The sequence below is a fragment of the Tenrec ecaudatus genome, chromosome X (assembly GCF_050624435.1).
Source record: "Tenrec ecaudatus isolate mTenEca1 chromosome X, mTenEca1.hap1, whole genome shotgun sequence".
NCBI classification, from domain to species: Eukaryota; Metazoa; Chordata; class Mammalia; order Afrosoricida; family Tenrecidae; genus Tenrec; species Tenrec ecaudatus.
In genome coordinates, this window is record NC_134548.1 from 90441174 (window position 1) to 90468234 (window position 27061).

The 27061-nt window shown below is 34.6% G+C and overlaps 1 protein-coding gene across 2 annotated transcripts in view; it reads left to right on the forward strand.

The window, feature by feature from the left end:
• ZNF711 (zinc finger protein 711) overlaps nucleotides 1-27061 on the forward strand; it is a 51315-nt gene that overhangs the window by 11235 nt on the left and 13019 nt on the right. For both annotated transcript variants that reach the window (XM_075538717.1, XM_075538718.1), the window contains exons 4-5: nucleotides 17167-17730; nucleotides 25644-25796. In XM_075538717.1, the coding sequence (XP_075394832.1) occupies nucleotides 17167-17730; nucleotides 25644-25796 (717 nt within the window). The remainder of the gene's footprint in view (nucleotides 1-17166; nucleotides 17731-25643; nucleotides 25797-27061) is intronic.

Consider the following 27061-nt stretch of genomic DNA (forward strand, 5'->3'; position numbering starts at 1 on the left):
TGATAACCGCTAAGAATCATTGGGTTTTATGTGTTTGCTTGTTTCATATAAATGAGATCATGCAATACTTGTCCTAATGGTTTTAAGGTCAGTCAATGTAGTGATATGCATTAGGACCTTATTTCTTTTTGTGCCTGAGTGATGTTACCTTGTATGTGTATATTACATTTATCTATTCATCTGTTGATGCCCATTTGAATTGTTACACTTTTGGTTGAAAGCGTATGCCAATAAGCATTGGTACACTAGTGTCTGTGTGGCTGCTTTCAAGTCTTTTGGGTATATGAGGGTTAAGTCAAGAAGTGTTACTAGGGTACCAGTTCATGATGCATAGGCTTATTTTAAATAAAAGGTTGAAACATACTGCTGTGGTTTAGTGCATGCCTACAGAAAAATTCTCTAGCAGTACACTTGACTCAGTCTCATTAGTTGCCGTTGAGTTGGTCCCAAATTTAGTGACTTAAAAAAATAGGTCTAATTAAAGCGGTATTTTTTGAGGAATGAGAAGGCCTAGATAAATTCAAGCGACCAACTCAGAAGTTTATGGTGACTGGTGTTTGAGATTAAAAAAGGACAGGTCAGTCATTGGTGAAAGACCAGGGAGGTGGCGCACAAGGATATTTTTTCCATCATGACTGTCCACCTGCTTGGATTTTGAGCTAAACAAGGGCTGTTCTGTGAGAATTCTGTTGGCAAAATTTATCTTATACCCCTTGAACCCCGATTTTTCCATTTCCCCTAAACAATGAAACAATGAAAAAGGAACACAGTTTGAATCCTTTGAGGAAGGCAAGACTTGCCTTTTTGTCACGTAAGTAAGAGTGCAGAATTTGGTGGGGGAAAGTCAGAGAGACGTAATTCCTATCTTCAGAAGTACTTAGAAGATATGTTGAGAAGCATAGCTTCACATTTCGATACCTTTGTTTAATAAAGGTTTCTATGCTTTTCTGCCAGTTTTTACTTACCCTTGTTTATTTAAGAGTAGAATAGTTGAATTAAATGGTAGTTCTATGTCCACCTTTGTGAAACAAAGTTTTGATTGTAAATGAGCTGAGATCATCAATTTTGAAAGAACCATCATACTATTTTCCACTGTGGCTGTACCATTTTACATTCCAAATAACAGTGGTTGAGTGTTGCTAGTTCTGCACAACTTCTCCAACCTGTTTTCCATTTTTTGATCATTGCCATTCTAATGTGGATGAGATGATATAGCATTACAGTTTGTTTGGAATCTGCCTCAGAGCTCATTATTTTCAGCATCTATCTTATGCTTTTGGCTGTTTGAATATTCTGTTGCGTGAAATGTCTGTTCAAGTCCTTTGATCATTTTGTATTGGATTGTATTTTTTTGTCATTAAGTTGTAGAAATATTTTAAATATTTTGGATTTTAGACCTTTATTGGTAGCATTTTTCTTCAATTCTGTAAGTTGTCTTCTCACATAGTGATGAAGTGTTTTGTGAAGTGTGTTTTAATTTTTATGAGGTCTCCGTTATTTTTCCCAGCAGTTTTTTTGGCACATGATTCATATATCATACAATTCAGCAGCTCAGTCACATCAAGAAGAGTTAAACAGTCACTGCCACAATCAGTTTTAGAACATTTTCTTCTTGAATTTGTTATTAGCTAACCATTTACCGCCAACCTCCAATACCATACCTTCAAGGAACCATTAATCCAGTTACTGTCACTGTAGATTTACCTGTCCTGGGTTTCATATACAGAAAACAATTTAAAAACAAAACAGGATAAAAACTTCAATGGAAAAGAAAGCACAAAGTATTAAAAACTAGAACAAATTTAAATAGATCATAAGGAAGATCAAATAGTTTTAACTTAACTATATCTGGAACGATCCACTTTGCAATACATTTTGCATTTTAATTTGTCCTGCTGTTAATACTTATGTTGCCACATTTAACGACAGGTGACCATATATGCTTGATTGTAAGCCAACCTGCATATCAGCAAAGGTATTTAATTTTAACACAAAAACTGCATTAAAATGTGCTGAAAAACTCTGCTTTATATGTGAGTATATACAGTATTTTAAAATTATATTTTATACTCTTAAAATTTATGCATATAAATCTCTGGCAACTAAACTGTATTTACATTTTTGTAAGTTTGTGCAGCTGAATTTCTGAATTTTCAATAGATGAAGGAACAGTGCTATGAATAATAATTAGTCATTTTTGCTTGAAATGAGGTCTACCTTAGTTACCTTTTCATTTATCCTTGCTAATGGACTCCAAACTCTTAGAAGGCACTCTTGCTACATTTTCTGTATATTTCCTGAAGCACACAGATACCAAATCGATGTAAACCCGAGGTGACTTTTGGGGGGAAATTTTTGACAATGGAAATCTTAACCTTGGTACTTTAGATTTCTTCTGAAAGCAGTAACTGTGTGCTTGGTTTCTTTTCATCTGTTACGCTTCTAGAGTCTAACGTTAAAAAAAATAAGCAAATGGTCTTTTATTTTTCTGTTAGTATCAAATGTTAGCTTTTGCCACTTCACAGATTTTTGATATTTGTGAATTATTACAATTTAGCCTACACAGGTAGAGCTAGACAAGGAAGTTTACTGTGTGGCACAGGAACTAACACCAAATTCTGTAAGGTTCTTTGTTGAGATAGGTATTATATAGAGCATCTGAGACATGATTAGCTTAATTTAGAAACTCATTACACTGTTTGAAAATCATTACACTGATTTCTTTCAAAGGATATTGGAGATTTCAAAATTTTACAGCAAGGCATTTTGTGTAGTAATTTGTTGATGTTTTGGTTGCTCTTTGAGTTTATACTCGTTAATAGTTTTTTAATATTTTAAATCTCTAATAAATCCATATTTATTTGAGACTAAATTGCTAAACAGCTTAGGACAAATTCCAAATGTTGTGCTCTCTCTGGTGAAGTTTCAGGTATTAACATTTCAGAAAATAACTTTAGTAAAACGAGAAATGCTTCAAATTAGTTTTTGTTCCCTACTATTAAGTTATTTAATACTGCATCAAATAATATCAGGTCAAAAGGTGGTTCCCTACTCAACTGCATCTATGATACCTTTTGAATTTTGCATGCAATAGTCAAAGCGGTGAGTCCGAGCTCCTGTGGCCTTGTGATTAGCAGCTACCAGGGCTTCTTGCGCACTAGTGAGCGAAATAAATGGCTTTGCTTAGAAAGTCGGTGGCATCTGATAACTGAGCTAATATAAGGAAAGAGCAAATATTAACAGATTTATTAGATCTTTATATAAGTATTTAGTTTGCTAGTACCCTGTTGGTGTTTGATCAGTTCTTGGTTGATTCTTGTTCATCTAAACTCTGGTCAGCCCTAGACCCATCCTATCGTTTTGCCCTACACTCAAGTTCAACTAGCCCCTAGCAGTGCTCTAACACACTGAGATTTCATTTATTTCAGTTTAACTTGTGAAAGACCTGCCTTACCATTTCATGTTTTTCTTGCTGCTCTTAAAAATAATCAAACCATGAAACAGAAGTTTTATTCTCAGCAGTCATTCTAGATGCATATAGAGGAAAATCATTCTGATTATATAAATAAAAAAGAATTAAATTGCTCAAAGGAGACAAATTACAATGAAGATTATGGAGAATAGATGAAAGAATGGATCAACCTTAACATGATTCATTGATTCATCCCCTTCCATTGAATGATCTAAAATCAACTAATAGCAAGGTATTCCCTTACTCAATTGCATCTATGACACTTTTTGAAATTTATATAAATAGTTGTGGCTTCAAACATGAAAGAAAAAAAAATTGGTAACTTTGGAAAAATAGCCTCTGGCAAGATTAATTTGGGGTCAGGGCTTTACAGTTAATTTCATTTCATGGGTAAGAAACAACTTTAATGTAAAACTTACCAAAAATATGAAAACACTGCCATCAAACTGATTTTTTTCTTAATTTTTTTATTGTGAGTTAGCTAGGGATTTACACATTGGATCTTCATGTTACATTCAATTACTTAAAAGTACTATTCCTCCCCATGGCTTGCCCTTATTGCCCATCTCCCTTTTGTAGGGTATTGTCTAACCTTTCACCCAAGTTTACTCTACCTGCCTGCTAGCCTATTTCTCCTCCCACCCTTCGAAACCATCAGTCTATATTTTTCATATGAAATCATTTCTTGAAAATTTTCCCCATCGTAATGGTCTCATACAATATTTGTCCTTTTGTGATTGATTAACTTCTTTTAACATAATGAATTTGAAATCCATCCATATGATGAGATATTTCACATCATTTCATCCTTATTTTATAACAATGTATAATATTCATTGAATATAGATAATGCTTGAATCTCTATCTACCAAAGTTTATTCATTCTCCCACTAATGGGCATTTAGGTTGTTTCCAGCTTCTTGCCATGGGTGTGAATATATATGTTCATGCTCTGTTCTTTATTACTGTGGGTTATATACCAAATAGTGTGATTGCTGTGTTATATCATTTTCTATTCCCAATTATGTGAGGGAGTGCCATACCACTTTCCACAGTGATTGCACTATTTTATACTTTTACCATCAATGTTATGAGGGTTCCAATCTCTCCTCACCCCCTTCAGCATTTGCTTTGCAGTTTTGTAAACATTGGTATCAATTCTGGGGTGAGGTGATATCTCATTGTTGTTTTGATTTGCCTTTCTTGAATGGCTTGCAAATGTAACCATTTCCTCATGTTTGTTGGCCTCTTGAATGACTTGGTGAACTGTATTCATGTCCTCTAGCCATTTTCCGTGTGGGTTATTCCTCTCTATTGTTGAGGCATTGAAGTTTTTATAGATTTTTATAGAGTAGTTCTTTGTCTGATATGCCATTGCCAATATTTTCCAAGTCTGTGGTTTTCTTTTCTCTTTGGATGAAGTCTCGTAATCAATATAAATTTCTTATTTTTAGGAAGTCCCAGTCATCTCTTTGTTTATGCCATTTAGTAGGCCATAAAGTTTATCTCTTATTTTTTTATTCATAATCTTTACAGTTCTAGGGTTTATATTCAGGTTTTTAATCATTAGTCCTGAGGTGTTTTTTTTTGTATATCATTGAAGAGTACTAGGCTATTTTGACTACCTTGGCTGTGTAGTAGGTTTTGAGGTCAGAAAGTTACCTTGTTTCTATTTAGTAGTGCTTTGCTAATCCTGAGTTTCATTCTTTTCCATATAAAATTGGTGATTAGTTTTGCCATCTCTTAAAGAATGGTGGAAGGAAATTAATTGGAGTTGCACTGTTTATATTTTGCTTTGGGTAGTGTTAGCATTTTCACAATATTAAGTCTTCCAGTCCACGAATGCGGTTTCTTCTTCCACCTATGTTTGTCTCTTTAGTTTTTTGTAGTAGTGTTTTGTAATTTTCTGTAGTAGTGTTTTATATTTTTCTGTGTTTATATCTTCTGTTTATTTTTCTGGTTGTATTTATTTCTAAATATTTCATCTTTGGGGTAGCTATTGTAAATGGTGTTTTTGCATACTTTTCAGAACTCACTTCGTTAGTATTCAGGAATTGATTATATTATGTTAATTTTTCTGTTACTCTTGTATCCGGTGACTTCATATGATTTTAACCACTTTATTTGGATAATTTGCAATTTTCTACATGTAGAATCATTCGTGAATAGTTTTGCTTTTTCTTAGTCAATTTGTACACCTTTGATTTCTATGTGTTATCTAATAGCTCTACTAAGACTTCCAGGACAATATTGAATAAAGTGGTAATAAAGGGCATTCTTGTCTTTGCCCTGTTCACAAGGAGAATGCTTGCAGTTTCTCCCCATTGAGTTCTACATTGGTCAGTGGATTTGTGTGTTTGACTTAATATGTTGTGGAATTTCACATTTATTCCTGCTTTACTGAGTGTTTTTTATTACAAATGCTTGTTGGATTTTATCAAATATGTTTTCTGCATAGATCTATATGATCATGTATTTTCCCCCTTTGTTTTATTATATGGAGCTTTAAATTGATTGTTTTTCTAATGTTAAACCATCTTTGCTTACCTGGATTGTGTTCCATTTGATCAGTATATTCTTATTTTTGTTGGATGTATTCACTAGGATTTTAAGGATAATTTTCTTTTAAACCAATTTTATTGGGGCATAATCCAGACATCATACCATCCAACAGTTCAGTTATATTAAGAAAAGGTGTATAATCTGTTTCAAAACATGTTCTTCCTTGTACTCCTTGATACTAGTTTCACATTACCCACCACCTCCTTTGTCATAGCCCCAGGAACCCTTAATCTAGTTATAGTTTCACTGACCTGGGTTTCATTGACCCCCAAACATAGAAAAATACAAAACAGAAAGTGGAGAAGGCTGCCAACAAAAACAAATTGCAAGAGAGATAAACCCCAGGTTGGAAAAAATCTAGACAATAATAAAAACCAGATCGAGCTCAAAAGATTTCAAAAGGGAAATCAAGGTTTTAACTATTCAAGCCAGATTTTTCATTTTGATCGATTACAATTTTCACTATAATACTTTCTGTCTGATAACCGGGCTATTCTAATCCCTCATTTGTGATCAGAGGGAAATCACTGGAGGCTTATTCCATGTGTTGATCCTGCATATGAATTTTGGGCGCCTATTTTCATCCATAGCCTTCTGCAAACCAGAATTTCAATAATTAAACCCTGATACAATTCCCTATTTGGATTATATTATTTATAATACTTGGATCACACAGGGATGGTCTGCTTATTCCATGTGGGTTTAGTTGGTGTCTCACTTAAGATGACTGACTGCTTGTTTGAAAATAAGCTTTTAAGACCCCAGATAACATTCTTTCCAATGGCACCATCTCGTTCCTTCACCACACTGCTGTGACACACATGTCTTCCATGTTCCCATCATAAGGGCATGTAATGAGCAGGGCCATGTTACAAGAACTAATTATTCTTAGATTGGAGTTATATGCCAGCTCCAAATCCTTTTCTATATCCATATTTTCTATCTGCCTCTGGTTCACCTTAGAGACATATTTGTTATTTTATGTTAGAGAACCTATTGATCATCTCCCTGGAGCATATGGCATTTCTGTTTATAGTGTCATTGATTTGTCTCATGGTAATCTATTTAAAACAAATTGAGAAAAGGAGATGCAATAACCACAGACTGGCTACAAAACTTACGGTCCACAAAACCTGTGGTCGGGTATAACTTATTATTATATTCATTGTCAATGTATGACCTAGGTCTGCCAGAATCATACAATGTTGATAAAGCAAGTAGGGCATTGAAGTAGTAAATTAATGTAAGTTCATCTAATGACAGTTCAGTACACTTGCTATAGCTGTTTTTGCTTCAACACACCATGTGTTTTGGTTTTAAATTCTTGGACTACAGGTGTGTTTCAGATAGAGGTCAGTATTTAGTGAGATTTCCACATTATATCCCTTTGTTATAGCTTTTGGAGTATATTGTGTGCCTCAAAGAAACGAGGACCCCAGTAGTCTATGTCACGTGGTCTGGGGCCCTAGGGGCGGTACAGAAACTTCGTCCCATGTGCCCTGATAGGAGCATAATACCAGGAATACTTTCTTTTCCCTTTGGGTCCTTGTAAGTATTTCAGTCATTTTTTCACCCCCTATTTCTACCAACAGAAATGCACGTGTCTTCTCCAGGATGTGTACACTCCCCTTCTCACCTCTTGACTTGATTTTCCCATCAGTATCACTTACCACTCTGGTAGGAATGGCTGCTGGTTTGGGTGTTACTCATCACATTTTGGATGACAGCCACTAAATGGTCATCTTCCTTTCCGTGCAAACTTGAAAATCTGATCCTGGTTGCTGTGGGGTCTCCTCTAGCGGAGTGGTTTTCAAGATACTAATATAGAGTGGATGGCGTATGGTTCCTGGGCACTAATCAGGTTCTTTACTGTGTTACTTGGCAGACTTGGTTAGCAGATTGCATGGCCGGAAACATGAGTTTGGTTTTTAGCCTTACATAAGTGGACTCATACAATATTTGTCCTTTTTTGATTGACTAACTTCACTCAGCATGATGTTTTTCAGATCCCTCCATGTCATGAGTTGTTTCATGGTTTGATCACTTTTTGAGGGGTGCATACTATTCATCTATTTTTTCCCGGTAGTTTTAGTGGCACATAATTTACGTGTTATACAATTGAATAGTTTAATTGTTCAACCATATCAAGGGAAACTATACAATCAGCACCACATCTATCTTAGAGCACCACCCCCATCACGGTTAAATCGCCTTTAAAATGAGTTTTGCAATCATGATCAATTCTGATGGGAATTGGGCTGTTTCCAACCTTTTGCTATTGTGAACTGTGGGACAGTGAACCTGGTAGAGCACACGTCCATTTATAGCCTGCATCTGATTTCCTGGGTGTATCTGCCCAGAATGGTATTGCTGGAACATATGGCATTCCTATTACCGGTTGTTTAGTAATCACCATGTCACTTTCCACAGTGATTGTATGTCTAGCATTTGCTTTCTCTGTTTTTTATTTCTTTTACACCCTGTCTAGCATCTCTTTTTCTCTGTTTTTATTTTTTAATTGCACTATAGTTGTGGGCGTAAGATAGTGTCTCATAGTTGTTTTGATTTACATTTCCTGGATGGCTCGTGAACAAGAGCATTTCCTCATGTCCTTCCTTGATAGCCATTAAAATGTCATCCTTTGTGAATTTTCTTTTCAGGTCCTTTGCCCACCTTCTAAGATGGTGATTTGTTTTCTTATTGTGATGTTGCAGATTTCTGTATATTTTAGTTATTAGTCCTTTGTCCATTATGTCATTGCTATATATATTTTCCCAATCTGTGGACTCTGATTTTACTCTTTTGAATAAATCTTTTGATGTACATACGGTTTTTATTTTTTAATAAATCCTAGTCATTTATTGTTTCTTCCACTGCATGTGCTTCCTTTGTTATATCTGGTAGTCTGTGTATGCCCTGCACTAGGACCCTTTGGTTTGTTCCAATTTCCTCGATGATAATCCTGATAGTTTTGGGTTTCACATTTAGATGTTTGATCCACCTTGAGTTTGTTTCATGCTGAGGGCGAAGTGTGGGTTCTGTTTCATTCTTTTGCAGATGGATATCCATTTTGTCCAGCCCCATTTGCTGAAAAGGACATTCCCTTACTATTTAATGTTTCTTGACCCTTTGTTCAATTTGTCTGTAGGAGAGTGCTTTTATTTCTGGGTTTTCTATCCTGCTCCGCTGGTCTGTGTATCTATCATTATAGCAATACCAGACTATTTTGACAACTATGACAGTGTGGTATGTTTTGAGGTCAGGTAGTGTAAAACCTACATTGTTCTTTTTGAGAAGTTCTTTACTTGTTCTGGGCTTTTTCCCTCTTCATATGAAGTTGGTAGTTTTTTCATTTTATTAAACAATGATACTGGGATTTGGACCAGGATTATGTTGCATTTCCTTCTATTCCTATCTTATTGATTGCTTTTATTAGGAATGGGTGTTGGATATTGTCAAATGGTTCTTCCTCACTAAATGATAAGATATTATGGTTTTTATTCTTTCTCTTGTTTATGTGGTGGATTACTTTAAATGTTTTTCTAATGTTGAACCATCTCTGCATTCCTGGTATGTATACCACTTTGTCCCAATATATTATTTATATTGGACAGAATTTTGTCGAGAATTTTTTCTGTGTTCATGCAGGATGTTGGTCTGTAGTTTTCTGTTTTTGTGACGTCGTTGCCTGGTTTTGGCATCAGGGTTGTGCTGGATTCATAGATTGTGTTTGGGAGTTTGCAATCTTTTTCTATAGTCTGGAATAGTTTATGTGGAATGGGTGACAGCTCTTCTCTGAATCCTTGATAGAATTCTCCTGTGAAGCCATTCCATTCTGGGCTTTTTGGTAGGGAGATTCTTGATGACCTTGTCTATTTCTTTTATGGGTCTGTTTAATAAGCTTGTTATGTTAGTCTGCGCTAATTTGGGTAGAGGGTGTATGTCTAGGTATTTATGCATGTTTTCCAGATTATCAAATTGGTTGGAATATAGTCTTTTGTAATACTGTGTTATTCTTTTTATTTCATTTGGATCTATTGTGATGCCTCCTGTTTCATCTCTAATTCTAGATATTGTCATTTGTGCTTCAAGTTTTTTTATGTTTGCTGGTGGATTGTCGATGTTGTTGATTCTTTAAAAGAACAATTTATTGATTTTTTTCCCATTGCTTTTTCTGTTTCCCTGTTCATTTATTTCTGCTCTAATTTATTTTCTGTTGTTGGAGGGTTTAGGATGTCTTCCCTGTTCCAATTGTTGGAGGCATTTTGTTAAAATGTGTTAAAATTATTTTTCCTCTTTTTTTATATGTGCATTGACTACTATAAACTGACCTCTGATAACTGTTTTGTTGTGTTGCATAGTTTTTTGAATAATGTTCAGTCATTTTCTTTTATTTCAAAAAACCTGTTAATTCCATTTTTTTTACATGGGCTAAAAACCCAGTCTTTTGAGTATTGTGTTATTGTCTCAATTTGTTGGTCTTTATGTTTTTGCTCTTTCTAGTGTTAATTTTCACTTTTATGGCACAGTGGTCTGAGAAGATGGTTTGAATGATCTTTATGTGTTTGCATTTTCTCAAGCTTTGTGACATAGCATTTGATCTATTTTATACTATGTGTCTTGTGCGGTCAATCAGGTCATAACTTTATGACCTCATTTGGAGACTCTAAGGAAATAAATAGTTTACTGGAGGCGGGGCTTGCTTACCCCCTGCAAGACATTCCTGTCAAGAAGACACATGGAGCTACACTAGAGCCCAGGAACTGAAGAAGCCATGTGGAGGCCCTTGTCACTGCTGATAGGCTTCCACTGTCACTGGATCCACAAAACTTTCCACTCACTGACCTGTGATCTTCCTGATTTGGCGTCATTGCATGTATTGTGTGAGTCTGAAGAGGAATTTATAGATTGGTATTGGGCATATCTGGACTAATTACTGACTTATGGACTTGATGTTGACTGAGCTGGGATGTCATAATATTCAATTACTCTTGTATATAAAGCTCTTTGTTATACACGTTTGAGTGTCTGTGAATTTGTTTCTCTAGTCAACCCAGACTGACACAGAGAACAATGTTTATTTTTTGCTGTTGTAACATTCTGTAAATATTTAGGAAGTTACCTGTTTGATTGTGTTGTTCGGCCCTTCTGTTTCCTTATTCATTTTCTTTCTTGTTGATTTATCTTTCATTGAGCATTGTGTATTGAATTTTTCTGTTATTATTGTTACTCTAGTGATTTCACTTTTCATCTCTTTGAAATATTTCACGGGTCTTTTGATGGGTGAATATGTTTATTATGGCTATATGTTATTAATCCAAATGTATTTCCCCTTTAACAGCTTTAAGATGGGTCAAATGGAGCTCAGATGAGAAGATAGTACATTTTAACCTCGCTATCCCTGCCATAATCGAATTTACAGTGTTCTCTTTCTGGTAGCAGGGTTGTTTACATCCCTCAACGATGATTACAGTAATTCATCAGAGATTTATCCCATATGTGGACCCTGTAAGTGGATTTTGGACTTCCACTGTCATCCATTGCCTTCTGTCAACCAGGTGTTCACAATGTAAGCTTTAATGCCATTCCCTCCATTAGATTTGGAATATATTATTTACAGTCCTTGGAACTCACAGACTGGTGTGGTTCTTCTAAGTGGACTTAGTTGATACCTAAGTTAGATGCCTGCTTGTTTGAAAATAAGCCTTTAAGATCCTAGACACTATACTTTCTGATAGTCTGGCACTATTCTTTCTGATCTATCTAGTTCCTTCAGCATCCTTTGGTATAAGCACTCTTATCTTCAGTGATCTCTTCATGAAGGTATTGCAGACTTACATAGAGCTTATAGATTAACCCTTTATTGGATATATTGTTGTCAATTTTGTCTCCAATTTGTTGCTTTTTTTTAACTCATTTAATAAAGTCTTATGATGTAGATAAATGTCATATTTTTAAGAGGTCCCATTCTTTTCTTTTTGCAGTGTGGGTGGGTGTTTTAACTCTGGTGGTATAAGTTGTGTATGCCTTACATTTACATTAGGGTTGTTAAGTATATCTCTATATTTTCAATGATGATAATTATATTACTGGTGTTTATATTAAATGATCATATTAGTAGTGTTTTTATTAGATCTTTAATCAATCTTGAGTTTGCGTTCTGTTTGCTACGGTATGGGTCGTTTTGCAGGTAGAGGTTCACTTTTTTTCTAGTACCATTTCAAAGTTAAAAAGACTGTCTTGCCCATTTAATGTCTTTTATTTAGTCCTTTATCATCAGTCACGTTTTATAGGTGCTTAGTTGTATTTCTGTGCTCTCTGTTATGATCCATTGTCTATATATTTATAATTGTACTAATACCAAGCTATTTTTACTATCATGACTGTATATTAGGTTTTGAAATTGGGCGGGAAGTCAGAGATCTCCTATTTTCTTTTTTAGTAATATTTATCCTGGTTTCTTTCCTTTTCATATGAACAGGGTTATTAGTTTTCCAGTTTTTTCTTTCTTTTAAGTACTGTGCTAGAATTTGAATTGAACTTGCATTGAATTTATAGTGTTTTCCGTAATATTGACAATATATTAAGTCTTCCTATCCTTGAACCTGGGATATTCTTCTGTTTCTGTAAGTCTCTTGATTTCAAAGAAATGTCTTATAGTTTTCTTTGTTTATATTTTGTGATTCTGGTTAAATTTATTCCAAAGTTTATGTTCTTGTGTGTTTATTGTAAATTTTATTGTTTGATTTACAGTTGTGAGGCCTCTTACTTTTCAAAAGTGTTTGATTTTTATATGTTGATAGGCTATATTGCCAAGTTTCTCCATTACAGCATTTTAAAAAATCACATCTTAATATAGGTTCTGGAAATTTGTCCCATTTCTTCCAATTTTTAAACATGTTGGGATTGCAATCCTTTATAATATTTCAAGATTATATATTTTTATTTCAATTGGTCTGCTTCTCATTTATTATATGTAATAGTTACTTCTTTGCCTTTGTTAAATTTGCCAGTGTTTTGCCAATTATGTTAATCCCTTCAAAGAAATAACTTATGGTCTGAATGATTTTTTTTTTCTTTTAGAATTCTTTTATTTCTGTGCTAATATTTATCATTTCCTTTTTTCTGGTAGCTAAGAATTTGTTTTGCTGGACTTGTTCTAATTGTTGTAGGCGTTTTGTTATGGTATTGATTTTTGTTCTTTTTTGATGTGATCACTTACCGATTGATGTAAATTGCCCTCTGAGAAGTACTTTTGCTGTATCCCATAGGCTTTGGGATATGTTGTATTCTTGTCTCATTTATTTTTGGGAATTTTCTAATTGCACTCACTTTCTTCAAAATCTAGTGGTTTTAAATTAAGGTATCAGTAAATTTCCATGTAATTGGTTTTTTCTTCACCTTTCTATTACTGATGTCTAATGTAATAGCATTGTGAGCTGAAAAGATAGTTTGTAGTATTTTGATATTTTAAAATTTATTGATGCATGGTCTAACCTTATTCTGGAGTACATTCCATGAGTAATGACAAAATTGATATTACTCTTTTCTTTAGTGAATTGCTTTGTATAAGTCTAAGAGAACAAGTCAATAATAATGTTTAGTGCTTTGTTGATTTTCTTTTCTAGTTGATTTGTCTTGAAAGTGATGTATTGAAGTGTCCTATGTTTATTGTAGTATCTACTCTCTCCAACTTTGCTAGAGTTTAATTTAATGTATGTTGAGTCTTTCATTGGGAAATCGGTGTTTGCTATGGTTATTACTTCTTAAGTTTTGGCTTTCATCATTATTAATGAAATGCATTGTCTCTTAATGATGACTTTTAGTTTGGTGTCCATTTTATGGATATTTATATTGCTACTTCTGCAGTTTTAACTACTGTTAACTTGATATATTTTTTCCATCTAGTGAATTTTGGTCTGTTTTTATCTTTATGTCTGAAATGTATTTTCTGTAAATAGCGTAATGTAACATATCTTCTTATCCTTTCAGCTCATCTCTGCCTCTTAACTGATGTCTTTAAATCCATTTACATTCAATAATTTTATTGAGTTATGGTTTTATTGCTGTATGATTTCTTTTAGGTTAATTGGCTTCTTTGTTCATTGTAACTTTATGTGCTCATTTTGCTTTTTTGGTTTTTATCTTAGTGTTCAATAGATTTTTTATGATTTTTTTTCTTTTGTTTAGGTTTTATTTTCTTTGGGGTTTGCTTTCATTATTTTCTATCCACATTTAAGGCACTTGGTTGTATACTGCAATCTACTTGATTTCTTCCCTGTTCCACTGTTTACCATCTATTCTGTTCCCTCTAGTATTTTATTTTTGTCTTCATTGCAGAATGCTATCTCTAGTTCCCTGATTTAACTGTTGTGGGTTGTTTCACTTTGTGCATCACTTTTCAATAACCATGCCTTATATGTTAGATTGCTCTCTGCTATTGTTGTTGATTCTTTATCTAAAAAAACCCCTTTAGTATTTTTAAAAGGTTGGTGTTGTTTTTACAAATTCCTTTAGTTTTTCTCTTTTTGAAAATGTCTTTATTTCTCCATTATAATTGAGGGTTACTTTTGTTGGATTCTTGTTTGGAAGTTTTTTTCCTTAAAATTTTGTTTTTATCTTTCCTTAAATTTTTGTTCTTATCTTTCTATTGCCTTCTTGCCTGCATGTTTTCCACTGAGCTTTCTCTTACTGGTTAACCTTTATAGATGATTATATTTTTTCCCATGTTGCTTTCGGGATTATTTCCTTTTCTTTGCTGCTACAAAGTTTGTGATGTATCTTGAGTTTTTTATGGGCTCAAATCTGTTTGAGGTGGTTCTGTGGGCTTTTTGAATAGTTAGGTTATCTTCTGACATAATATCAGTGAATTTCTTTTATTTTCTTTCTTAGACAATTTTCTCTCTCATTTTCGTCTTTCTGTTCTGGAATGTTTAGCAAACATAAATTATTCCTTCTGATAGTGTCCCATAGAATTCTCAGGTGGCTTTTTTCCAAGTCTTTTTTATAGAGTGATTTTGTGTTTTTGTCTTGATATTTCTCTGCAAGATCACTGACTCAGCTTGCCATTATTTGAATTTATTTTGTCAGATTGTTCTTACATTGCTTTCCTGAGTTCTTTCATCGTCTTTTCTTTATTTCAGTCAGTATGTTACTTCATTTATTTAAAGTAGCTGAAGAGCATTCTTTTAATTTTCCTTATGGGAAGATTCAAAGACATAAATCTGACTGGAACAGTTAAAACTTTGTCATTTGATCCCCCACTGATGCATGGTGGACCTGGTCTGGTTTTCAACATTTTCCGTGTTTTAATTTTGTTTTGTATGTTCATATTTGGGTATATCTCAGAAGTGTTATGTCATTGAAGATCACCCTCATGAATTTGTGTTACTTAATTTTTCTGATTTTTGGTATATGAAACCCAGGATTGATGTAGGCACAGTAAGTACACCGAGGATTTCGCTGAGGCCTTGGTACAGTGGGAGGTGGGAGGGTGGGGAGTTGGGTAGAAGGGAGTTGATATCAAGGAGTTCAGGAAGAAAAAGAATGCTTGGAAAATTATTTTGGTAGCAATTATATAATTCTGTTTGATTTGCTTTAATTGTGGAATGATATATGTATTAACTCCCAATGAATAATACATTTTATAAAACAGGAGCATATAAATATTTCATTTATACATTAGAGTTTATTGTAACTTTTGGCGAATATCGTTTTTCACTCAACATAGTTTTCTGGGAATGTATCTGGTTTCGTGCATGTATTAATAATTTCTCCCTTTTATTGTTGTTAGATGCTGTTCAGTTAATTAATTTCATTGAGTAGCTACTTCACTTTTGTCATTGCTGAATTGTATTGATTCCAAGGTGCAGATATACTTCAATTTGTTGCTTTTTTAGTCTGGGTTCTCTAGGGAAGCAAAACCAGTGGTGCTTATCTAGAGAGAAATTTATATCATGAACATCGCTCTCATGGTTGTAGAAGTGGGCAAGTCCAATTCTAGGCAGGTTTCTAATATGTGGATCAGTGATTAGACTAGAGTTTTCTGACATGTGTAGCTGTGGAGTCTGATGTTTGTCAGGATGACCGCAGACTTGGAGGCTGCTCAGAAGATCACAGCCCACAGGCTTGTGGCTTTAGACCAAAGGCTTTTGACTTTAGAAGTCATGAACAGGTTACAGGTCATTGAGGACACTCAGGGTTAGCAGACAATATGACAGACCATTGGCTCAATTCCAAAGAACTGAAGGTTAATGATTCAGGTGCTGGATCCAGACCCAGCAAAAAAGCAAGCAATCTTTCCTACAGCATCCACTTATATTGGAAGCAGGCATACCCTAGAGGTAATTAATTGCAGCAGGGCTGTGCCTGGGTAAGGTTATTGAATTCCACCCTAATCTTATTCCATTGTAGAGGCTGACAACTGATTGGCTGTGATTATATTATGTTAGATCAGATCAAGGAGGATTACTAGGTGTTAACTGCTGGACCACTGAGAGTCATGGCCCAGCCACGTTGACACAAACTGAATTATCACAGTACCCATTTACCTGTTGAAGAAAATTGGGCTATCGCTATTTCTTTGCTATTACAATCATTTCTACTGCAAGTTGTGATGAATGTTTACATATAGGTTTATTTTGTAAACATGTTTTAATTTCTTTGGGAATAATACCCGAGTATAATTGTTAGGCTGTATGTTAAGTGCATGTTTAGTCTTGTAAAACTCTGGCAAACTATTCTGTAGAGTAGCTGTTAATCATTTTTCATTCTCAACAATCATGTATGAACACCCACTTTCTATACCTTTCCCATACTGCCAGGCTGTCATGGGTTTTATTTTTCTCTTCCAATTGGTCTGTAGTAATATCTTATTGTGGTTTTTATGTATTAATTGAAAGTACATTATTGAAAATTATTTTTAACATCTCAATTTTAACTTTTACTAATATTGTTTTCACCTACTTGTGGTTAGTAAGCATTTTCTTGTCAGTTAAGTTGTTAGTGATTTTTCTGCTGATGTATTTGGTTAGGACTATTTAATATTAGGAACTTGTTACCTGTTTGACTAAATAAAATGTGTGTGTATTAATGGAATAATTTTACTTTTTTTGTAATTGCTTGCATTTTAGTGGCTGGAATGGCTGGTACTGCCCACATCGATGGAGATCATATTGTTGTCTCGGTTCCTGAAGCTGTATTAGTTTCTGACATTGTCACAGATGATGGCATAACTCTTGATCCTGGGCTTGCCGCTGAAGTTGTCCATGGGCCTGATATCATCACAGAGACTGATATAGTAACAGAAGGTGTGATTGTTCCTGAAGCTGTCCTTGAAGGTGATGTTGCCATTGAAGAAGATTTAGAGGAAGATGATGGTGATCACATTTTGACTTCTGAACTAATTACAGAAACTGTTAGGGTACCTGAGCAAGTTTTTGTTGCTGACCTTGTCACTGGTCCTGATGGACACTTAGAACATGTGGTCCAAGATTGCATTTCCGGAGTTGACTCTCCCACGATGGTATCAGAAGAGGTTCTTGTAACTAATTCAGATACAGAAACTGTCATTCAAGCAACTGATGGTGTTCCTGGTTCTACAGTTACTATAAAAACTGAAGATGATGATGACGACGATGATGATGATGATGAAGATGATATCAAGAGCACTTCTGAAGACTACTTAATGATATCTTGTAAGTGAAATATAAGTTCATAATAATTTGGGATATTCATATAACATAAAGACCTTTTGAGATATTGGGTATGTGTATATATATATGAATATACAATAAAAATCACATGGCATGGGTGTGGTGTTAAAAAATCATTTTCAATTATTTCGATGCTTTTTAAAATGGACTCATTTGAAAAATTTACTTAATGAAATTTCATATACAAAATAAAGCAAAAAGAATGATAATTTACTAATATTTTAGAGAAATATAAATTTGGAAGATTCTGACAAGGATATAAGAGTACTAAGTAATAAAAATAATCTAATAGGAAATATGTATTTCAAAATTAAACGCTTTTATCCATTGTATTTTTACTGACAGGCATGCATTCAGTTCCTCTTGAGAATTAAGCTTAATATATTTAAAAATATATACAATTGTTTTAGATTGTTTTGTAAATACTTTAAATCTTTTATATTCATATATTTATGATTCTTCTTGTGTTTATATTATGTGTAAGTTTGTGTAAAAATAGAATTATGTCAGACTGTTGAAAGGTCCCTAAAAGAAGTCCATGTATATAGTCACCTTTTGTGGTGTTGAAAAGAGGTATTTGAATTTTTAAAAAATTTGTTGGTCTTGCAAAATTCTAACCTGTAATATTCACTTGTGTTTCTCTCACCAATACCATATATCCCAACTTCTGTTTTTTATGTTTGCATTCTAATTGTCAATAATTAATGCAAATTGATTGTTTGACTAATTTCAGATAGAAGACATTGGTAGAAGTTTTACATTTCTTCATCAGCTTTAGTGGTCAGTGCATGAATTTGAATAATAGTTGTATTGACTAGATTTTCTTGCATGTAGATAGATACTATCCTATAACATGGCATTGTAACTCAAGATATTATCCTGAAATGTCCTTTTTGAAGATTAATGCAAGACTATTCCTCTTGAATCTGTCCTTCTTGCCATAGTAAATTATATGATTTTCTGATTCAAATTGGCCAGTACCAGTGCATTACAGCTCTCTAACGCTTAGGCTATTGATCTTTATGCATTTCATTTTTGATAACTTCTAATTTTTCTTGATTCATACTTCTTATATCTCGTTACAATTATTGATAGATATCTGCAGCCATTCTTATTTTGAGTTTAACTCAATCAGCAAATGAAGGTCCTGAAGTCGTATTTTGAGAGTGGCTTCCAACTTCAGGCCCTCATCGCTGGCATTATATTTGACAGTGCTCTTTGCTATCCATAGAGTTTTCAGTGCACAATTCCTTTGATGTGGACAGTCTAGTCATTCTTTGCAGTTTGTTCTTAGGCTGCAAGCTCTGCTGAAACTTGTTCACTTTGAGTGGCCCTGCTGGCATTTGAAATACCAGTAACACCTTCTAGCATGACAGCAAAATGCAAGCCATCACAGTATGTATGACCGAGTGGTGTATAACATGGAAACATTGTCATATAATGAAAACTTAGTGAACTGTACCAGAATAATGAATATTGTCATAGGTCAGAAAATGAGACCCTCAGGTCAGAAGGTCTTCAAAATATGACTGAGAAAGAGCTGCTTCTCAAAGTAGAGTGGACAATAATGAAGTAAAGCCTGCAGGAGTGAAGGCTTTGGGACCATCATTTGCTGATTGGGTACAGTCAAAATGAGAAGAAACAGCTGCAAACATTGATTAATAATTGGAACTTGGTTTGTGCAAAGAAAGAATCTAGAAAAATTGGAATTTGTTAAAAATGAAATGGAATGCATAAGATCGACATTGTATGTGTCAGTGAGCTGAAATGGACTGCTTTTGGCTATTTTGAATGAGAAAATTATATGGTTTACTATGAGAACATCATGTGGTATATTATGGGAAGGGCAGATTCAAGAGGAACAGTACTGGATTCATATAAAAATTCCATTTCAAGATGTATCTTGAAGTGTAATGCATGCTATCTGTTATAGAATATTATCTGCATAAAAGGAATTCAATTATTACCATTATTACTCAGATTTACACACCTACTACATTGGATTGCTAAAAGTGAGGAAGACTTGAAGCATTTGCTGATGAAGTTCAAATACTGGAGCCTTCACTTAGGATTATAATTCAGTGTCAAGAAGACCAAAATCCTCATAACTGGGCCAATAGTTATGACAAGTGGTGAAAAGTTTGAAATTGTCACGAATTTTGTTTTGTGCTCTTGGAACCAGTGTTCTTGGAACCAGCAGTTAGAAATCAAAGTACACATTCCATTGGGCAAATCTGCACAAGACCTTTCTTTCTTTCTTATAAATCATTGTGTTGGGCTCTTACAGCTCGCATAACAATCCATACATAAATTGTATCAAGCACATTTGTAACTATGTTGCCATCGTTTTCAAAACATTTTCCTTCTACTTGAACCCTTGGTATCAACTCCTTTTTCCCCACCTTCCCCCACTCTCTCACCCTCATGAACCCTTGATAAATTATAAATTATTATCATTTTCATATCTTACACCACCCGCTGTCTCCCTTCATCCATGCTTCTGCTGTTCATCCTCCTCGGGGTGGGGAGTGGGGGGTTTATATGTTGATCATTGCGATCTGTTCCCCCTTTCTGCCTCTTTCCCCCCACCTCCTACTCTCATGTTATTGCTTTCCCATTGTTGTTCCTGAGGGTTTTATCTGTCCTGGATTCCATGTGTTGAGCACTCTTATCTACATGCTCCAGTCAGCCAGATTTGTAAGGTAAAACTGGGGCCATGATAGTGATGGGGAGAAAGCATTAAATAACTAGAGGAATGTGCACAGTACCTCTTTATAGTGTTGAAAAGCAAGGAGATTTTTGAGGACAAAGGTGTCCATAATGCAACCATGGTATTTTCGATTGCTTCATATGCATGTGAACATTGGACATAGAATAAAAAAGTCTGAGGAAGAATTGATGCATTTGAATTATGGTGCTGGAAAAGTACATTGAAAGTGCCATGAGCTGCCAGAAGAACAAAAAAATCTACCTTGAAAGAAGTATAGCCAGAAAAATGCTCCTTAGAGGCAAGTATGTTGAAACTATGTCTCATACACTCTGGATGTCTTGTCAGCACAGACAAGTCCCTGGAGAAGGACATCAGGTTTGGAAAAGTAGAGATGCAGTAGCAGAGAAAGGAAGACCTGACAAAATGGCTGGGCACAATGGCTGAAACTATGCGCTACAACTTAAGAACAAATTATGAGAATGGCTCAGTACCAGGCAGTATACTGTTAGGCTAGTTATAGGGTTGCTGTCAGCCAGAACTGACACTGTGGCACCCAACAGCAGCAACAACACTAAAGCTACAGATGCAGAAATTAAAGAATCCTATCAATGTCTTCAGTATGAATTGATAAAAATGATACAATCAAGATGTATGGATAATTATTGGCAGTTAGAATACAAAAGTTGGAAACAGAAAGAAACAATAGTTGGAAAAATATGGTCACAGTGATAAAAATGATGGAATGATAGAAATTTGCAAGACCAACAACTTCTTCATTGCAAATACCTTTCATCGACTAATGGCAACCATACATGTGAACTTCTTCAGATGGAATACACAGAGAGAACATTAACTACATCTGTGGGAAGAGAATAGATTTGCTCAATGTGAGCACCTACAAAAGTCTAGGTGACAGCTATGGAACAGACTGAGGAAGTTAGTCAACACTCATGTGTAATTTCCGGTTGAAGTTGAAGGAAATTTAAACCTGAACTTAGAGAACATCTCAAAAACAGATTTGACATATCGAACACTAATGACAAAACACCTGATATATTGTGGCAGGACATCAAGAACATAATTTATTAAGAAAGCATAGGTCATTAAAACGACAGGGAAAAAAGTAAAGATGGCAGAAAAGATTCTGAAACTTGCTCTTAGTCATAGAGTAATAAAGCAAATAGAGGAGATAAATCAAAGAGCTGAAGAGGCAGCTCTAGATGACAAAGCAAAATATTATAATGAAGTATGCAAAGACCTAGTATTAGAACACCAAGAAGGAAGAACAATCCCAGTATATCTTAAACGGAGAGAACTCAAGAACAATCTCAAACCTTACATTGTAATACTGAAAAGATTTTGTGGGCAAGATTAACTGACGCAGGAAGCATGAAAAGATGTAGAGAAGGAGAAATGCATGTGAGAAGATGGACCAGGGATATAAGCAGCCTTACTGTCATACAGAGGGCACCGAAATGTGGACTGTGGCAGATGTATTTAGTTAAAAGAGCGCTGGCAGTGGTAGTGGTTGTGCGTTGGGCTGCAATCTGCAAGGCTGGCAGTTCGAAACCTACAGCTATGCTGTAGGAGAACAGCAGGGCTTTTTCTTTCTACTGTCTCAGAAACTTGCAAGGGTAGTTCTACTCTGTCCTATAGTGTTGCTGTAAGTTGGAATTGACTAAATGGGGGTTACGTTTGGAGATAGGTTAAAAATCTAACACCTTCTCATTTGATCTTTTTTAACCCATTTTAATATTCTGTTTCCTTTTCAACTTGGATTTTTCTCTACAACAGAGAACAAAATGTTATTCCGTCTTAGCTTCTTTGATTCTTTTTGTTTCTGTGTGTTTTTCAGTGTATGAAGTCCAGGATGGGTGAATCTAATAGAGATAGTAAATGGATTAATGGTTCCTTGGGGGCATGGCAGTGGAGGTTGGGGGGAAACGGGAAGTTAATAACAAGTACAAGAGAGAGGAATATGTTCCCCGATTGAGTGTGATGATGATTGGACAACTCTCCTTGATATGATAGAAATACGGAATTGTGTGATATGTTAAATCCCAATAAGACTGTTTATTAAAGTAAAGAATATACAGATCCATTGTACCAAAAAGAACTATTCAACATACATTTTAAAAAGTAGTGTGTGCGCAAGAACCAATGGTGCTGAAGAAAGAAGTTCCAGCTGCACTGAAAGCATTAGCCCAAACCAAGGCTCCAGGAGTTCATGGGAAACCAACTGAAATATTCCAACAAGCTGATTAAACACTGGAAGCATTTACTTGTGTATGGCATGAAACTTGGAAGGCAGCCACTTTGGCCAACTAACTGGAAGAAATTCCTATTTGTACCAATTCTAAAGAAAGGTGACCAAACAATGCACAATTTGTGGAACAGTATCATTAATATCAAGTGCAAGTAAGATTTTTGCCAAAGATATTCAACAACGGTTGCAGCAGTGCATTGACTGGGAACTGCCAGAGCTTTAGGCCGGATTCAGAAGAATATGTGGGATAATGGATAGCTTTGCTGGTGCCAGATGAATCTTGTCTGAAAGCAGAAAATATCAGAAATATGTTTACCTGTGTTTCTTTGACTATGGAAAGGCATTGACTGGGGACCATAGCAAAACTCCTCCCTTGTGAAGAATGGGAATTCCAGAAGACTCTATTGTGCTCATGTGGAACCTGTACATTGTTCAAAAGGCAGTTATTCAAACAGAATAAGGGCGGGCACACTGTGTAGTTCAAAATCAAGAAAGGTGTGCATCGGGTTGTGTCCTCGCTGTACTTGTTCATTCTATATGCTGAGCAGATATGCAGAGATGATGGATTATATAAGCAAGAACACAACAAAACATTATGATTGAAAAAGACTAACATTCTGGGAATTATTGCAGATGACACAACTTTGCTTGCTGACAGTGAGGAGGACTCGAAGCACTTTCTGATGAAGATTAATGATAACAGCCTTCAGTATGAATTAATATGCATTGTAATTTGAAAATTCTTACAACTGGAGCAATAGGTAAAATTATGATAAATGGGAAAAAATGGAAGTTATCAAGGATTTTGTCTTGCTTGGATCCACAATTACTTTTCCTGGAAGCAGCAACCAAGAGCTCAACGGGTACATTGTATTGGGTAAATCTGCTGTTAAACAAAGATGTTACTTTGAGGACTGAGGTGCACTGGCCAAGCCATGGTATTTTCAATAGCTTCATATGCATTTGAAAGTTGAACATTGAATAAATAAGATTTTTAAAAAATCAATGCATTTGAATTATGGTGATGTTTATGAATATTGAACATACCATGGACTACCAAAAGACCAAACAAATCTATCTTGGAAGAAGTAAACCCAAAATGCTCTTCAAAGGCAAAATGGCAAGACCCCGTCTCACATACTTGGGTCTCAAGGATATCATGCTTGCAAAGTAGAGGGACAACAAAGAACAAAGCCCTTGAGAAGGATGGATTGACACAGAGGCTGCAGCAATGGGCTCAAACATAAGAACAATTGTGAGGATGGCACAGGACCTGGCAATATTTTGTTCTATTGTGTGTGTATAACAATATTTACCAATTTATATGTATTTCAGTGATACTTGTTACATTAATAATTTTGTATAACATTCACTGTTATCTATTGTCAGTTTTTTTTTATCTCCATTAATACTAAGTGCTTGCTATACATCACTACCATTTTAAAACGTTTCATCACCCTAGAAAGAAACCTATTCCCATTAGGCACTCAGATCTCATTTCTGCCATGCTCCCAGTTCTTGGTAATCATTTATCACTTTTTTTGTCTCTACAAATTCACCTCTTGTGGACATTTGATATAAATGAAATCATGTAATATGTAAAGTTTTGTGTCTGGCTTCTATCACTTTGCATAACATTTTCTAGTTTCATCCATGTACATTTTGTTTATTTACAACTTGGTGTATATTCAGTCATTTCTTCTTTTTGACTATTATGCATAATGGTAATATAAACATCCATACTGTACAAGGTATTGCATGCTCTATTTTTATTTTTCTTGTATACATGCCCCATGGTATAATATTATTACATAGCAGTGTATTAATGTTAGTTAAACAGATTTTCGTGCACATTGCCTACCTCCAGCTCTAGTGAACATCATGTCCACCTCATAATTTTGGTAACTGCAATATGAAATCGGTAAAGAAAGAATCGTAGTTACTCTAAAAAAGTGTATTGTACATTTTATTAATGTAATTGAAATAATGGCAAGAGAATGTAAAAGAATATTAAATGTTAGCATATTTTGCAATGCTGATAAATAATGAATTTATGTATGTTCAGTATTTAGTAGAATCTTCTGGTGGATAATATATTATTAGCTTATTACTAACTGAAATATCACACGAGTTAAGAAAAGACATATCAGCTTAATAAAATATTAATTGGAATGTCATGTAGGTAAAAAAAGGTATAAAAGTATTGCTTATTTTACAGCATAATATTAAACTTAGGTTTTCAGTAGTTTTGTGTTTGCATTAAGAAGAGTCTGGCATGTGGTACTTGGGGACAATATATTTGATTATTATTTGTTCATTGCATAGTTCATGCTTATTCTTCATGTGAGAATAATGTGCTTAAAAACTACAGTAGAGTCAAATTTCATAAGTATACTTAAAATATAGGTGGTAGTATCAAATGTTTACTATTGGTTATGGTTTTGAAATTTGAAATGCATTGTTAAATCTAAAAGCATACAAGTTTTAAGATTGAAGTGATCTTTTGACTCAGCTATAGTGATAAGATTTATTTTTAAATAATTTTTTGAAAACTCACAATAATTAAGACATTTTCTGTATTCCTAGTTTTATTTGTTTATTTTAGAAACAATTTTTATTTGATATGTAATTATTCATGTGAGTTCAGTTAATGAGAATATATTTCAGGCTCCAGTTATTCTGTTCTTGATTTTGGTGTTCTGCTTTAACTTAAAATGTTGGAAGTGATGGGAGATTATTTTATCTTTTTTCAAAAATAGGCTTGTAATATGGTAACTGAATATTTTATATATATATAAATTGACATGATTATATACAAGATCAGATGTACTACATGATCATAATTATATATGTCTAAACAGTCACTAAATGTCAATGGTAACTTTTGAATGATACAGATTTTCACTTTATATTTTGCAGTGGATGATGTTGGGGAGAAATTGGAACATTTGGGAAGCACACCATTAAAAATAGCCAGTGATGGTTCACAAGATGTTAAAGAAGATGAATTTGGTTCAGAAGTAATAAAAGTATATATATTTAAAGCTGAGGCTGACGATGATGTTGAAATAGGTACACTTACTAATTTATTTCGATAATCATTAAGTATTAGAGCCTATTATCATTTTTAGGGTATATTCAAAAATTTTCTTCAAAGCAAATTATTTTTATAAGATTCTTTGGGATTCATATATAGAAACTTGTTTGAATACATAACAATAAGGTAGAACCTTCTCATAGATTTTATAAACAAATTTCTCAGGTTTTAATCCTGGTTGTGTCAGTTAGCTGAATGATCAATCTCCCCGTGCCTCTGTTTCCTCACCCATAAAATTATTATAATGATAGATACTTCAGAGTTCTATTGTTAGTATTTAATTGGCAAGTAGATGTAAAAGACTTCTGTAAAAATACAAATCCATTGTCCTCGAGTCAATTTTGACTCATGAAGGCCCAAATCAATCTGACTTTTGATAGCTGTACTCTAATGATAGTAGATCACCAAGTATTTATTCTGTGGTGTTGCTAGGTGAGTTCAAACCACTAACCTTTCTGTTAGTTGTTAGGTGCCGTTGGGCTGATTCAGACTCATAGTGACTCATTGCACAACAGAATGAAGCGCTGCCCCGTTCTGTACCATTTTCACAGTAGTTAAGTTTGAGTCCATTGCTGCAGCCATCTCTTTGAGGGTCTTCCTCCTTTTTGATGATCATCTACTTTATCAACATGACGTTTTTGTCCAGGGACTGGTCTCTCCTGATAACGTATCAGTGTACACGAGAAAAAGTCTTGCCATCTTTGCTTCTGAGTAGCATTTTAACTGTACTTTCTTCAAGAGAGATTCTTTTGGCAGACTTAATAGTCTTCATCAATACCATAATTCAAATTCATTAATGCTCCTTTCATATGTGTATGAGGCCATTACAAATATCATGACGAGTCAGGCACACCTTCAAAGTGACCTCCTTGCTCTTCAATGCTTTAAAGAGTTTTGTGCAGCAGATTTACACAATGCACTCGTCTATCAGTTTGTTGTACTGTGGTGGCTTGTGTGTTGCTGTAATTTTAGAAACTATAATCCTAGTATTTCTTTTATTTTAAATCATTTTATTGGGGGCCCATACAACTCACCACAATCCATACATACATCAATTGTATAAAGCACATTTGTACATTCGTTACCCGCATCATTCTCAAAACATTTGCTCTCCACGTAAGCAAGCCCCTGGTATCAGCTCCTCATTTCCCCCCCTCTCCCCGCTTCCCCCTCCCTCATGAACTCTTGATAATTTATAAATTATTTTTTGTCACATCTTACACTGTCCAACGTCTCCCTT